At 39.8% G+C, this 14,436-nt stretch overlaps 1 protein-coding gene across 3 annotated transcripts in view; it reads left to right on the forward strand.

The window, feature by feature from the left end:
- CDS1 (CDP-diacylglycerol synthase 1) overlaps positions 1-14,436 on the forward strand; it is a 74,390-nt gene that overhangs the window by 12,988 nt on the left and 46,966 nt on the right. For all 3 annotated transcript variants that reach the window (XM_036338551.1, XM_036338559.1, XM_036338542.1), the window contains exons 2-3: positions 7,403-7,530; positions 13,535-13,631. In XM_036338551.1, coding sequence (XP_036194444.1) covers positions 7,403-7,530; positions 13,535-13,631 — 225 coding nt within the window. The remainder of the gene's footprint in view (positions 1-7,402; positions 7,531-13,534; positions 13,632-14,436) is intronic.

Genomic DNA, 14,436 nt, shown 5'->3' on the forward strand with positions numbered 1-14,436 from the left:
TTCTCAAAGTTGCCTGATACTGGCACAAGAACAGACATATAGACCAATGGAATAGAATAAAGAGCCCAGAAATCAACCCAAACCACTATGCTCAATTAATATTAGACAAAGGAGGCAAAAACATACAATTGAGTCAAGATAGTCTCTTTAATAAATGCTATTAGGAAAATTGGACAGATACATGCAAAAAAATGAAACTAGACCACCAACGTACACCATACACAAAAATAAACTCAAAATGGATAAAGGACTTAAATGTAAGATGGGAAACCATAAAAATATTAGAGGAATCCACAGGCAGCAAAATCTCAGACATATGCTGAAGCAATATCTTCACTGATATAGCTCCTAGGGCAATGGAAACTAAAGAGAAAATAAACAAATGGGACTACATCTGTACAGCAAAAGAAACCATCAACATAACAACAAGAAAGCCCACTGTATGGGAGAACATATTTGCCAATGTTATTTCCAATAAGAGTTTAATCTCCAACATTTACAGGGAACTCATACAACTTAATAAAAGGAAGGTAACCCAATCAAAAAATGGGCAACGGACCTAAATAGATACTTTTCAAAGGAGGACATAAGGAAGGCCAAGAGACATATGAAAACATGCTCAAAGTCACTAATCAGCCTTCAGGGATCTTTCTTCCTAATTTGGAATTTAACACTTACAATAATGAAGTCATAAGACATAGTATCGTTTTAATGTATCATAGAATTGGATGTCACTGGAGGAAGATCAGGAGGAGCCCCATGGCCATGTTCCTGTCTTTTCAGCATCCAGTATTTGGAAACACCTCCTTCCTCTTTTCCTGGCCACTGGCTCCTGTCACTGTTCAGGAGTCACCATGAGCTATAAATGACTTACATTCGATTAACCACACACTCTGCAATTTGATATTTTGACATATGTTTACATGTATAAATTCATCACTAAAGATATGGTAATGAACATATCCATCACCACCAAATGTTTGCTGCTCCTGCTCTTTTGCATTTCCCTCCCCACTCCCAGATAACCACCAATCTGCTTTCTGGCTCAAAAGATGAGTTTGTATTTTCTAGAATTTTATAAATTGGAAGACTATTTATATATACCAAACTAGAGGTCTGGTGCACGAAAATTCATGCACTCGGGGTGGGGAGGTGGTCCCTCAGCCCGGCCTGCACCTTCTCACAGTCTGGGATCCCTTGGAGGATTTCTACCTGCCGGCTGGCAGTCAGACATCCCTCTGGCAGCCCGGGAGCCCTCGGTGGATGTCCACCTGCCAGCTTAAGCCACAGTCGGACATCCTTAGCACTGCTGAGGAGGCAGGAGAGTCCATTAGGGTCAATTTGCATATTACCCTTTTATTTTTAGGACTATTTATAGGATAGGACAGGGATGGCGAACCTATGACACACGTGTCAGAGGTGACACGCAAACTCATTTTTTTGGTTGATTTTTGTTAAGTGGCATTTAAATATATAAAATAAATATCAAAAATATAAGTCTTTGTTTTACTGTGGTTGCAAATATCAAAAAATTTCTATATGTGACACGGCACCAGAGTTAAGTTAGGGTTTTTCAAAATGCTGACACGCCGAGCTCAAAAGGTTTGCCATCACTGGGATAGGATGTACATTTTGTCTGACTTCATTTTACTCAGCATCATTATTTTGACATCCATCTATATTGTTAGGTGCATCAGTAGTTCACTCATTTTTATTGTTGGGTAGTATTCCATTGTACGCATGTAGCCCAGTTTGTTTTGTTCCTTGTTGAACATTTGAGTGGTTTCAAGTTTGAAACTATTACAAGTAAAGCTGCCATGAACCTTTGTGTACAGTCTTTGTGTGCATATATACTTTTATTTCTCTTGGACAAATACTAAGGAGTGGAATGGGTCATGTGGTGGATATGTGTTTAACTTTCTGAGAAACTGACAAACTGTTTTCCAAAGTGGTTGTACCATTTTACATTCCCACCAGCAGTGTGAGAGTTCCAGTGTCTCTGAATCTTCTGCAACACTTGGTATGTTCAGTTTTTATAATTTAGCCATGCTACTAGATGTGTGGTAGTATCTTTTTTGTTTTATTTTTTCTTTATTGTTTAAGATATTACATATGTGTCCTTCTCCCCCCATTTTGCATTTCCCTGATAACTAATGACAGTAAACATTTTTTCATGTGCTTATTTGCCAAATGTGTATTGCCTTTCTTGAAATGTTTGTTCAAATATTTTGCCCTTGTATTTTAATTGAATTGTTTTCTTATTGAATTTTAGAGTTCTTTATGTATTCTGGAGGCAAAAATTTTATTTGATATGTGTTTTGCAAATATCTTTTCCCAGTCTATGGGCTCATTTTTCTCATTCTCTTAACAGTGTTTTTTAAAGACCAGAAGACTTAATTTTGATGATCTGCTTATTAATTTTTTTGTTTCATGTTGTTTTATTTAAGAAATCTTTGCCTAATCCAAGGTCACAGAGATTTTATGGAAGTTTTACTATTTTATATAAAGGCCTGTGATCTATTTTGAATTAATTTTTGTAATTGGTGTGAGGTATGGATCAAAATTCTTTCTCTCCTGTTTTTCTTTCCCTCCTCATATGGATATCCAATTGTTTCAGCATAGTCTGTTGAATTACCCTTTCAACATTGTTGAAGATCAGTGATCCATATTTGTGTGGGTTTCTTCCTGGACTCTAGTCTGTTTTCCATTGATCTTTTTTTTTCTTTTATGCTAATATCACAGCTTGATTACAGGTAGTGTAAGTTCTTCAATTTTGATCTTTTTATCAGACTGTTTCAGCTCTTGTAGGTTCTTTGCATTTTCATATAAATTTTAGAACCAGTGTGTGCAGTTCTACAAAAATAAAAAAAAGCACCTGTGAAGATGTTTATTGGGACTGCACTGAATCTGTACATCAATTTGGGAGAGAATTGTCACTTTAATTATGCTCCTGTATGATTTCAATTTCCAGCTACATTGCTTAGAGCTGTGTAAACTTGGACACTTAATCGTTCAGAGCCTCAGTTTTTTTTAAATATATATTTTTATTGATTTCATAGAGGAAGAGAGGGAGAGAGAGCTAGAAACATCAATGAGAGAGAATCATCAGTCCGCTGCACGCCCCACACTGGGGATGAAGCCCACAACCCAGGCATATGCCCTGACTGGGAATCCAACCACAACCTCCTGGTTCATAGGCTGATGCTCAACCACTGAGCCACACCAGCTGGGCAAGCCTCAATTTTTTTTACCTATAAAATAGAGGTGATTGTTTACCTACCTCTAGGGTAATGTGAGGAATAAGTAAATCAGTATTTGTTAAGTGCTTTTGCTCTTATTTCCGAATTACTTTTCCTTAGGAATTGGATTTACAGGGTAAATGAAGAACCTGTTATTTCTTCAACTTCCATCCCTCATTTACCAGACATACTTTCATTATAATTTTATATTTTGAAAAGTCAGTAGCCCTCATTACAGATACGTGGAACTAAGATCCCAAGCCAAGCACTTGGTCAAGACTATTCATCTAGCAAGAACGAAGAGAACTTCTAATTTTAATCCTAAATGTTAGGATGAGTTGACAGGCTCAATTCATTCGTCACCTATTGTGTATTACTAATAAATGCCAGCCACTGTATAAGCCCTCTGCTAGCCTTTTGGGATTAAGAGTGAGGCCGATGGATGGTATTTCCTCTTCTCACAAAGCTTGAGGACTACTGGAAAATATAGACAAGTAAACATACACTTTTAATATAGAGTAATAGGTAAACATAAGGGAAATTGTGGAAACACAGTTGAAGAGCAGCTAACCTGGAGCTGGGGGTCCGGGAAGACATTTGTAAAGGACGTGACCTTGAAACCAAGGTCAGAGGATGAGTGGGCAGTAGCCATGTTTTAGGAATGTGGAAGGGAGGATTTGGACCAGGATGTGGGCAATAGAGAAAATGCACAGTTTGTATTTTATAGATGGAACAAATATCTGGATAAGAGAGAGAACAGTATGGTGTAAAAACTGGGGAGTCATCAAAGAGGGGTGCCATTGTGAACAACAGTAAAAACAATGTCAGGTGGTTTGATTGTATCCTCTGGTTTTAGGTTGGGGAGTGTTAAGATTCAATGTGCAGTTTAGAAAGATTCCTTTTATATTGAAAATAAAGTAAAGAGGGTAGGGGGATGAGGTATTGAGGTACCAGAGAGAGGTCCTGAGGTACCAGATGCTCAGGAAAAGTAGCCATGGGTGGGGATGGACATGGGAGAAAGAGTAAGGACAGGCCCGGTGCTACTTGGATGTGTTTTGGCAAAAGGAGATGGAATTGTTAAGTTGATAGCCAGGTGCCTGACCTGAGTTCATTGGTTAACTGTTTGGTGGTGGTGTCTTCCTGAGAAGGAAATGTAGAAGGGCAGCAGGTTTGGTGTGGAAAAAAGAGAGGTCAGTTTGCTTATGTGAATTTCAGGTGATGCTAGTGGAAAAACCCACCTGGAGATTGTGTGTTGGGAGCTAGAGACCCAGTTTATGGGGAGTCTTGAGTGTAGAGCAGTGGTTCTCAACCTTGGCTGCACCTTAGAATCACCTGGGAATCTTTTTAAAATCCTGATTTCTGGGCCTCATCCTCCGGAAATTCTGTTTCTTTGTTACTAATGTTGTGGCCCCACCCCATAACAAAGAAACAGAATGTCCAGAGGATGAGGCCCAGAAATCAGGATTTAAAAAAGATTCCCAGGCGATTCTAATGTGCAGCCAAGGTTGAGAACCACTGGTGTAGCGAAAGATGGGAAGCTAAGAGGGTACATCACCTGGTGGGTAGTGGGAGAACACAGGCTTTAGATGGAAAGGGGCCCTAGCCAGTTTTGCTAAGGGGAGAGAATGTCAGCCTATGGACTGAAGGGTCCTGGGTTCGATTCTGGTCAAGGGCACGTGCCCAAGTTGCGGGCTTGATCCCCAGTAGGGGGCATGCAGGAGGCAGCCAATCAATGATTCTCTCTCATCATTCATGTTTCTATCTCTCTCTTCTTCTCTGAAATCAATAAAAAATATTTTTAAAAAGATAGAAAGGGGAAGATTATTGTCTTTAAATTTGGGACTTGAGAATAAACTCCTAACTTGGTGTTCTTGAGCATGTTACGTTTCGCATGCGTTCAGCATGCATTAAAGTGCTGCTTCCTTCTTCCCGTTACCTCAATCACACTCTTGTTTTCCTTGTCAAGTCTGGCATCTGTAACAGGATCCAAACAAGAAATGCAGAAACATTAGAGTCTCTGCTTCTAATTCCCAGAGTTGAGTAAAATTGCTCTAAAAGGCCACTACTTAAGCATTATCTTTTATTCTTTAGTTATTAGCACGAAATGAAGAAGCCTGGTTGAATCTTAAGTTTTTCACTTTGTGTCCCTCCAGTTATATGAAATAAACCCAGAAGCTTAAATAATAAAAGTAAAAACAGGACAGCTTTCTTGAGGGTGTGGAGAGGAGGGCCTTGACATATCACCATCATTGACAAGTGGACTGAAGTGGCTTGCTGAAAGGGTTTGTGTTTCCACAATTTGAATTATGGCCCAGTGCTTGTATTTTATGAGGAAAACAAAGGCTGAGCTTTTTTTAAGGGGTAAGTGATTTGCCCTTTGCCACTCTGCTGGGTAGAGAACAGGTGGCCTTAGTACTGGCAACCCTTGGTTCCTAGTCTAGTGCTTTTTCTGCCACATGGTGGTGGTAGCCTTATGGGGGTATTTCCATTAGTCACCATCTCCACTACCACTCACACCACCCCTGCAGCACTGTGGGTAGCAGGGAAAAGACCAAAAAAAAAAAAGAGATGTGCTTCATTGTTGTAGATGTCAAAGACCTGCTGGCATGCCAGGCCCGCAGCAGGTTCCCTGACATTTTCAGGGAACGCTTTGTGTGGCTGTTTATTAAGTCAACATCTCTTTCTGTTTAAGCTGCTTTAGGGCCAACTGGCTCTCAGTGTCACAGTAGGAATTTGATATGTCTGTTTCATTTGTCATTTTTGGTATAACATCATTTAATTTCATAATTGTATGGTAAGAACGTTATCGTTAGTAAGCAAAAATTTATTATTACTTTATGAAAACTGAAAATAGTCCCCCAAGGCTAATATATTATTTGGTAAGTCACTTAAGGAGGAATTGGAAGACTTGCTTCAATCATAGCAATAGCTCTATTCTTTGACTTCAGTAAGTCCTTGGCATTATATTAAAAGCTTCCATTCTATAGGTAAAGAAAATGTCTGAAGGGGTGATGCCATCTGCTGAGACTGGCGCTAATAAGGGCTGTTTGGTCTGAGATTCCTGAATGTTCTGCATTCCCAGGTGCTTTCATTCCTAGGATCACTCCTGGCCCAGTGTTCTGCTCAGTGCTCCATCTGCTTGTACTCACCTCCTGCGAATCCTCTCGTTCTTCTCCTTCAGTTGAGCCCCGTTGCCCCAGTCCCCCTCTGTAAACCACCTTCCCAAAGTGTAGGCATGTGTAGCATTCTATACTGAAGGTTGCTTGGGTTGGGGTGTAGGAGAGGGGAGGATGCAGGAGTGGAGACTGTTACATGACAGCATAGCAAACAACTTCAAAACCGAGTTATATATACTTTATCCTATCTAATAAAGAGGTAATATGCAAAGTGACCATCACTCCAACACACAAGATGGCCGGCAGGGGAGGGCAGTTGTGGGTGATCAGGACAGCAGGGGAGGGCAGTTGAGAGGGACCAGGCCTGTAGGGGAGGGCAGTTAGGGGTGACCAGGCCAGCAGGGAGGGCAGTTAGGGGAAATCGGGCCAGCAGGGGAGCAGTTAGGCATCGATCATGCTGGCAGGGGAGTGGTTAGGGGGTGATCAGGCTGGCAGGCAGAAGTGGTTAGGGGCAATCAGGCAGGCAAGTGGTTGGGATCCAGCGGTCCTGGATTGTGAGAGGGATGTCCCAGATTGGAGAGGGTGCAGGCTGGGCTAAGGGACACACATCCCCACCCCCATGCATGAATTTCGTGCACCACGCCTCTAGTAGATACATAATGCTGTGCCAGTGTCAGATATTACTCTCATTGTTGCTTTGATTGTAATCAATAAAAAGCTTATCGGAATCTATCTGGAATAACACTGTGTTCTCCCAGTTAAGTATCAAAAGAATAAATATTTAATTCTTGTGGTAAATGTATATTTTAGGAAATATAGGAGTTTCTTTTTGTCTTCTGTTTACATGAGTCCTTTACATTGATAGATTTTAGCACAGATAATAACAAGGAAGTACAAGAGAGCTTGGATAGTCAAGGTAAGTTAATAGTTGTTTCTTTGTTTCAAGTTATGTAACTGAGATTTGACATACAGAGCAATAAATAATTAGCAAGTGTGTGCTTTTTTTTCCTATTTAACAAAGTGATCTTCTTTTCTCTTTAATTTTAGGAAACAGATATCGATGACAGATATGGAGATTTGGATTCCAGAACAGATTCTGATATTCCAGAAATTCCACCATCCTCAGATAGAACCCCTGAGATCCTCAAGAAAGCTCTCTCTGGTTTATCTTCAAGGTATGATTGGATGGGTGCACAAGATAAGTTGTAGGGTTATCCTGGCCCATGTAGTACTATTTTCACTATTTCTAAGCTTTGGAGTTCTGAGAGAGAAGGCTTATACTTTTTCATTGTTGGTCAAGCACACATGGTACTAGATGCTTAATGTTCATTCTTCATTTAATACTTAAGATCTTGAGTTACTAGAGGCCCAATGCACAAAAATTTGTGCAAGAGTAGGTCTTCCTTCCCCCGGCTGCCGGAATTGGCTTCCCTCCGAGATCCGGGACCTGGGCCGCAGGCAGCCACCCAGGACCCCAGCCAGCTTCCCCCAGGCTGCCCACAGGCACCCAGGACTTTGGCTGGCTTCCCTTTGGCACCGGCTTTGTCAGGAAGGACATCTGGAATGATGTCCGGAAGACGTCCAGTCTAATTAGCATATTACTCTTTTATTAATATAGATGAGAAAACCAAATCTGAGAGGTTACCTGGTGAAGGTTACAGAGCTATGAAGATGCGGACCTGGGATTTTTATCCCAGTTGGTCAGATTTCTGAAGCTGGTGACCTATTTACTACATCAGGTTGCCTTTTCTGGTGTGGGAACATTTAATAAAGAAAATTGTATATTCTTTGTTTCCTGTTCTTCAAGTACCAGAGGGACATAGCTCATTTTTTAAACTGAGTTTTAAATTATTGTCAATATTTTTATTGATTTCAGAGAGAAAGGGAGAGAGTGATAGGAACATCAATGATGAGAGAGAATCATTGATTGGCAACCTTTTACCATTTTATATTTGTACTATATTTTAAAATGTGTAATCACCAACAAATTTTACCTAATTTTATATTGTCTTCCTTTGTATGCTTTAGTAATATGAATTATAAAATTTATAAAAGCAAAGTAAATATAAGCTTTTCTTTAGATTAATATGTGAAATCTTAAATGTTGGCATGGAACAGTTTTTCCATGTTTTTTGACTGTGACATACAATAAGAGACACATTTTACTCCACATCCCAAGAGACACACAAATGTATAGTTTAACTGCTACAAAAATGTTATGAAACAATTTTTATCATTACTGTGTGACGTCCCCTCTTTTCTGTTTGATACTATTCTGTTATTGAACAAAATATTTTGGCTGTAACTTACTAAATTGATTTTACCAGCCATGGGTTATAACGACAACAACAAAATGGTTTAGTCATATCTAGTTAATGTAATAATGAGTTTTTCTGTTTTTAGTTTCTAGGCTATAACCATATTAGAATAAATTGTTTCAAAGAAAAGTTTTCATAATTATTTTAACTAATAGAACAAATTTTTGCTGTTATTTGAAGCATGATTATTATTTTAATAGTCTTGATCCCAGTTATTTTCACGACCTAATTGACAGATGTACCTTTGCTTTAAAACCTTAGCAGGTCTATCTCAAATTTGGAAACTTATATTGATTTATATAAGAATGATGCTAGATTCCTATGTTTCAATAATAATTTCTTAACAATTAAGGTTCTCCCCTCCCCCCATGTAAAGCAACAATAGCAAGTAATATCAGCTGATATTTATTGAGAATATACTGTATACATGTATTGACTAGCTTATTGTCAACCTATAACACAGGTACACTTATATACCTATTTTATAAATGAGGAAACTGAGGCACGGAAATTTTATATATCAAGGGTCATGTGACTAGTAAGCAATAGAACCACATTCTGAACCTAGGCATTGTGCTCTATTTATAAAAGAATTGTTTAATTTTTTAATTTAAAAAAAAAAACTTTTATTGATTTCAGAGAGAAAGGGAGAGAGCGATAGAAACATCAATGATGAGAGAGAATCATTGATTGGCTGCCTCCTGCACGCCCCCTACTGGGGATCGAACCTGCAACCCCGGGCATGCACCCTTGACCAGAATCAAACCCGGGACCCTTCAGTCCACAGGCTGATGCTCTATCCACTGAGCCAAACCAGCAGGTCAAGAATTGGGTTTTTTTTTAATGAACAATAGAGGATATGTGACCAGTTTCAATCGTCTCATGAAACTTCACTATAAAAGTTACATGAATGTTTAAAATCTATATCTTATTCAGTTTAGCCTCTATACTACCCCAAATAGCCTGTGTTACAATGATTTAGAAGTGGTGGATGCCTAGGATTAAAAAACTAGTTACATAAGAAATTTTCATGAATTGCAGGGAAACACCCTGTTATCCTCCCACCAAGACATTGATATTTGCAGTATTGTGGTGTTTATGCTGAAGCTTTTTTCTCTTGTACATACTGTGTGTGTGTGTGTGTGTGTGTGTGTGTGTGTGTGTGTGTGTGTGGTGTAAAAAAAGCATTGTACTATTTTCTGCTTGTCTGTTTTCATTTTCATTCTGCAGTATTAGGAACAAATATCCTTAACTATACATAGATATTTTAAGTGGCTGCACGATATATTCCTTTGCATGACTGTAGTTTAACTAAAGAGCTGTTGCTGGGCATTTAGCTGATTTCTAAATTCTCATGCTCAAAAACAGCTCTGCGTTAAACGTTTTTCTCTAGAGATAACTTTTATTTAGCAACCGTAATTATTTTCGTAGGATAAAATCTTAAAAGTGAAATTGTTTGGTCGAGGTTCAGGCTCACTTTTGAGGCTTTAATCTACAATGTCAAAAAGTCTTAAGTTGTTGAAATTGGAAGGAGCCTGAAAGATCTTCGGTCACTTGGCAAGTTGTCCCAGTGTGTTTCTTCACCTGTGTCTGAGCATTCGTGAGCCACTTAGTCTGGCTTTGTCCTTACTGAAGCTCTTCCTCAGCTATGAGTCTGGCTTAGCAGGTTTCACCCAGGGCAGTGCCCTGGATTTTGCCCCCACCTCCCCAGCAGACGTTTGGCAATGTCTGGAGACCTTTTTGGTTGTCACAATGAGAGACAGCACTTCTAGCACCAGTGGGTAGAGGCTAAGGAGGATGCTAAACACCCTACAGTACACAGAACAGTGCTTCACAATAAAGAATTATCTGGCACAAAACAGTAACGGTTCTGAGGCTGAGAAGCCCAGGACACATCCAGGTATAGCAGTAATGCCATCTTCTTCCTTCCCTCCCTCCCTCCCTCCCTCCCTCCCTCCCTCCCTCCCTCCCTCCCTCTCTCCCTCTCTTCCTTTTTTCCTTCTTTCCTTTCTTGAACCTATACACTTCCTGTACACGTTCTCCAAACACTGGTAGATGGAAGTTCTCAAAATTCCCCCTCTTTACCACCAAGTTTTTGTTTATTTTTTTATTTTTAAAAACATTTGATTGATTGATTGATTGATTGTAAAGGGAGAGGGAGAGAAACATGGACTTGTTGTTGCACCCATCTATGCATTCATTGGTTGATTCTTGTATGTGCCCGGACCTGGGATCGAACCTGATACTTTGGCATATGAAGTTGATGCTCTAATCAACTGAGCTACCCGGTCAGGGCCTGTTCTTGCTTATTTTTGAGGAGTGCCTCTGTGTTCCAGTTCTTGGCTCAGGTGAACTGTCTTGTCAAACCAGGTTCTGGATGACTCATGTTGCTTTTGGCACCAGTTTTCTTTCTTTCTTTTCTTTTTTTAAACCTTGTCATTACTTTTGAAATAAAAGCCACATAATAGTGGTAGTAATAGTAATTCATTGTACATATTCAAATAGATTTGAGCAATGTGTGTAACCACTTTAATCATTTTTAAGGATATGCTTAATTACATACTTTTTTGAAAATCTCATTTCTGGCTCAGATAGGTCCTCAAGACATGAAACTTGAATGCACTTCTCCTCTACTGATCCTCAGCTCCTTTTTCCAAAACAATCTGTGAGGTGATGACTTGGACTAAAAACTAAGGCATTCTCTAATGTGATCCTGGAAGTGTGGTAAAGGAATGGGAGAATTTTGAATTCAGAACCAGACTGTCCTCTAGGTTTTTAGTAACAGTGATTTTCTATTCTTTCTATTTTTTCTTTTTTTGCATATTATGCTCTGCTTTAAGTTCAGTGCTTCTCTCCAGAAAGATGACTTTTGGTTACTGTCTCAGTATGTGCTTAACTTTGTATTAGGTATTCTTGGGGAATTTGGGGAGTCAGTTAAGTTAAAATAAATAAGGGAAGTAAGTCTTTAATTTTATTGGAGTGGGAGAATTTTTCTCAGATGGGGAAATACCTACCTAAAAGACAACCACACAGTATATGTTCCTTGAGGACCCAGGTTTTGAGTGGCCATGGAATTTTGGGGTGATATGAAGACAGTAAGTTTCCTGTTTAAATCTCTGGTTCTCAGCAGCTACCATTCTCTGAAGTTCAAAGCCAGGCATCTAACAGAGGTACACATGGACAGGAGAAACATCTACCCTGGGGCTGATTGCTAACCCTTACGTAGTGTCCACCTGACTAGAGAGGTTCTAGGTAATTCTGAGTCTGAGGATCAGCTATAAAGAAGGGCTAAGAGCACATCTAGGTTTCATGCAAGCAGGTCAGGGTTACTATTGGGAGACTGCCTTATGTCCTTTATTTACCTCTGACCAGCTCTGTGACCTAGCCCAGTTCTCTAATCCATTCATTAGCCCATAGGGGGCTATATCTCTAAAACTAAATGGAACCTTTCATCTATACCATTTTTGACTCTATACTCATTTCAGTTCAGCCCCAAAGATTACAGTCTGTGAGAAATGTATGTGTCGACATAGTCGGTTGAACAGTAGAGGAAAATAAAGTCAGCTAAGAACAATTTGACCACTTCATGAAAAATCTTGGAAGCTAGATGAAAGAGTTTGGACTTAATGTTGGTATTTTAGATCTTGAGTGCAGAAATGACATGATAAAAGAGATATTTAAGAAGTATCTGGACTATATAGGAGGGTGATTAGAAGCAGGGAATGTAACCAATATTTAATAAATAGATGAAATTGGCAATTGTTTCTTTTATGGGAAGGAGACTAAAAGCCTTGCTTAGATATTGTACATATATGTTGTCATACTTTAAGTTGAATCCAAATCTCTTGAAACATAATTTAAATGCTATCATTCGAATCAATAGAAATCAGAAGTCTTAAAGAAAAAACTATTGTGTATATAATGTAAAATGCGTGTAGAACGAATAAAGCAGGGCAGCAATTATAGATTCAGAATCATCATCCATACACAGGTGTGATCAGAATCATTTTACTCGTGTCAAAAAGCAGCTGCTGACATTTCTCATGACATGGCCACATAGAGAGTGACAGTATTTGTAAGGTGCACTGAGGATGAAGTGGGAGGCTCTTAAGGGTGAGGGGACCCAGACCCTGACTGACAGCTGCCCGGGGATTGGGGGAGATCAGTTCTCAGCAACGAGCTGGTGTGCCAGCAGGAATGCTGTGCTGTAAGGCACAAGCAAAGGCCCAAATAAGAAAATGCTTTTCTACTAAGGGCCCTGTCCCTAACCAGGGAGAGCAGGCTGCACACTGAGCGATAGAAGGACGTGACGTTCAGTTTGGCCTTGTCCTCTGCAACCGACCTCCTTGCCGGCACCTTCTTCCTTTCACTGACATTGCTGTGCTCTCCAGTTTCAGTTCTGCATCAGACTCTCTTTCCTCTTCCTCATCGGAAAGTCACGCACTCTGTCTGAACCACCTTGAAATCATATTATTTTTATCGAGTACCCCCAAAGGATTGGTCATCGTTTCGGAGGACTTTTGCACCTGGCTCCTTCTTCCCTTCTGAGTGACCCTGGGAGACGTGCACACATCCATGTTAATCACCTCCCTGCTTAGTCTCATGATTCATCCTCATTCATAACAAAAAGCAGGCTTTTTCTGTGGCTAACATAACCTTTACATTTAATTTAGCTCTTCAGTGAGTGAACAAATGCTCTTTGGTTGGTTGGGTTTTTGTTGTTTTGTTTTATTATAAAGGATTCTTTAGGTATAATTAGGGAAAATCCTTAAGTCTGGTAACTCAATACTGAAACCACCCACACAAGAAAAATACTGTAAGAACACATGAAGTGCTAACTTTATAAACGTTTTCTTTGCAGGTGGAAAAACTGGTGGATTCGTGGAATTCTTACTCTAACGATGATTTCCTTGTTTTTCCTGATCATCTATATGGGATCTTTTATGCTGATGCTTCTTGTGAGTATTTACACTTCCCTAAGGTGCTCTTGATTTTTTTTTTTTCAGCACTGGTGTGATTGCAGTAATTTGAGTATGTCATGACCAAGGAGGCAATGTAAGACTTGGTAACAGCAAATTTAGTTCCGTTAAGCATCAAGGCTAATCTTTTCTGTTTGCAAAAGGGCCTTTGAATGTGTTCATTCAGCAGAGACCAAGTATATACAGTCTATTCATGTCTTTTTGTCAAGATAAAACAGAAATACACACATATACATGACTTCAACATATAGGATTGTTAGCTAGATCCCTAACTTTGAGGAACTTAATCAAATGGCAGAGGCACATAAGTAACGCTATGAGTAAATAGGATAGTCATTAAGTGGGGTAAGCCCCATGGTAGAACTTGTTGGGAAAGCACAGTAAAAAAGTGCCTGCAACAGCCTGAGACAGAGATGAAGGAAGACTCTCAGAAGAGGTGATGCCACAGCTAGTCCCGAAAGAGGGACAGGACAAGGGGAGGCATTCCAAGGTGGGGACATCGTGAGCAAGGCGTGGAGGTAACCTGTGGAGGGAAACTAGGGAGGAGACCAGAGAGGTGAGTGAGAGCTGTTCTGGGTGTGGGGACTTTGTCATGTATGAGCAGCCCAACAAGTATTTTAAGCTTTTCATTCATTTAGCAGATGGTCCCAGGATGCCTGCCATGTGCCAGGCATTATGCTAGTTCTGGGCTCTGGTACAGTGACGCTGAGAAAAACACACCTGTCTGTGCCATCATGGAGCTTAAGATCTACACTTTAAAGAATTGATCAGAAATACAACTAAA

This window comes from Myotis myotis, unplaced genomic scaffold, assembly GCF_014108235.1.
Source record: "Myotis myotis isolate mMyoMyo1 unplaced genomic scaffold, mMyoMyo1.p scaffold_m19_p_1, whole genome shotgun sequence".
NCBI classification, from domain to species: Eukaryota; Metazoa; Chordata; class Mammalia; order Chiroptera; family Vespertilionidae; genus Myotis; species Myotis myotis.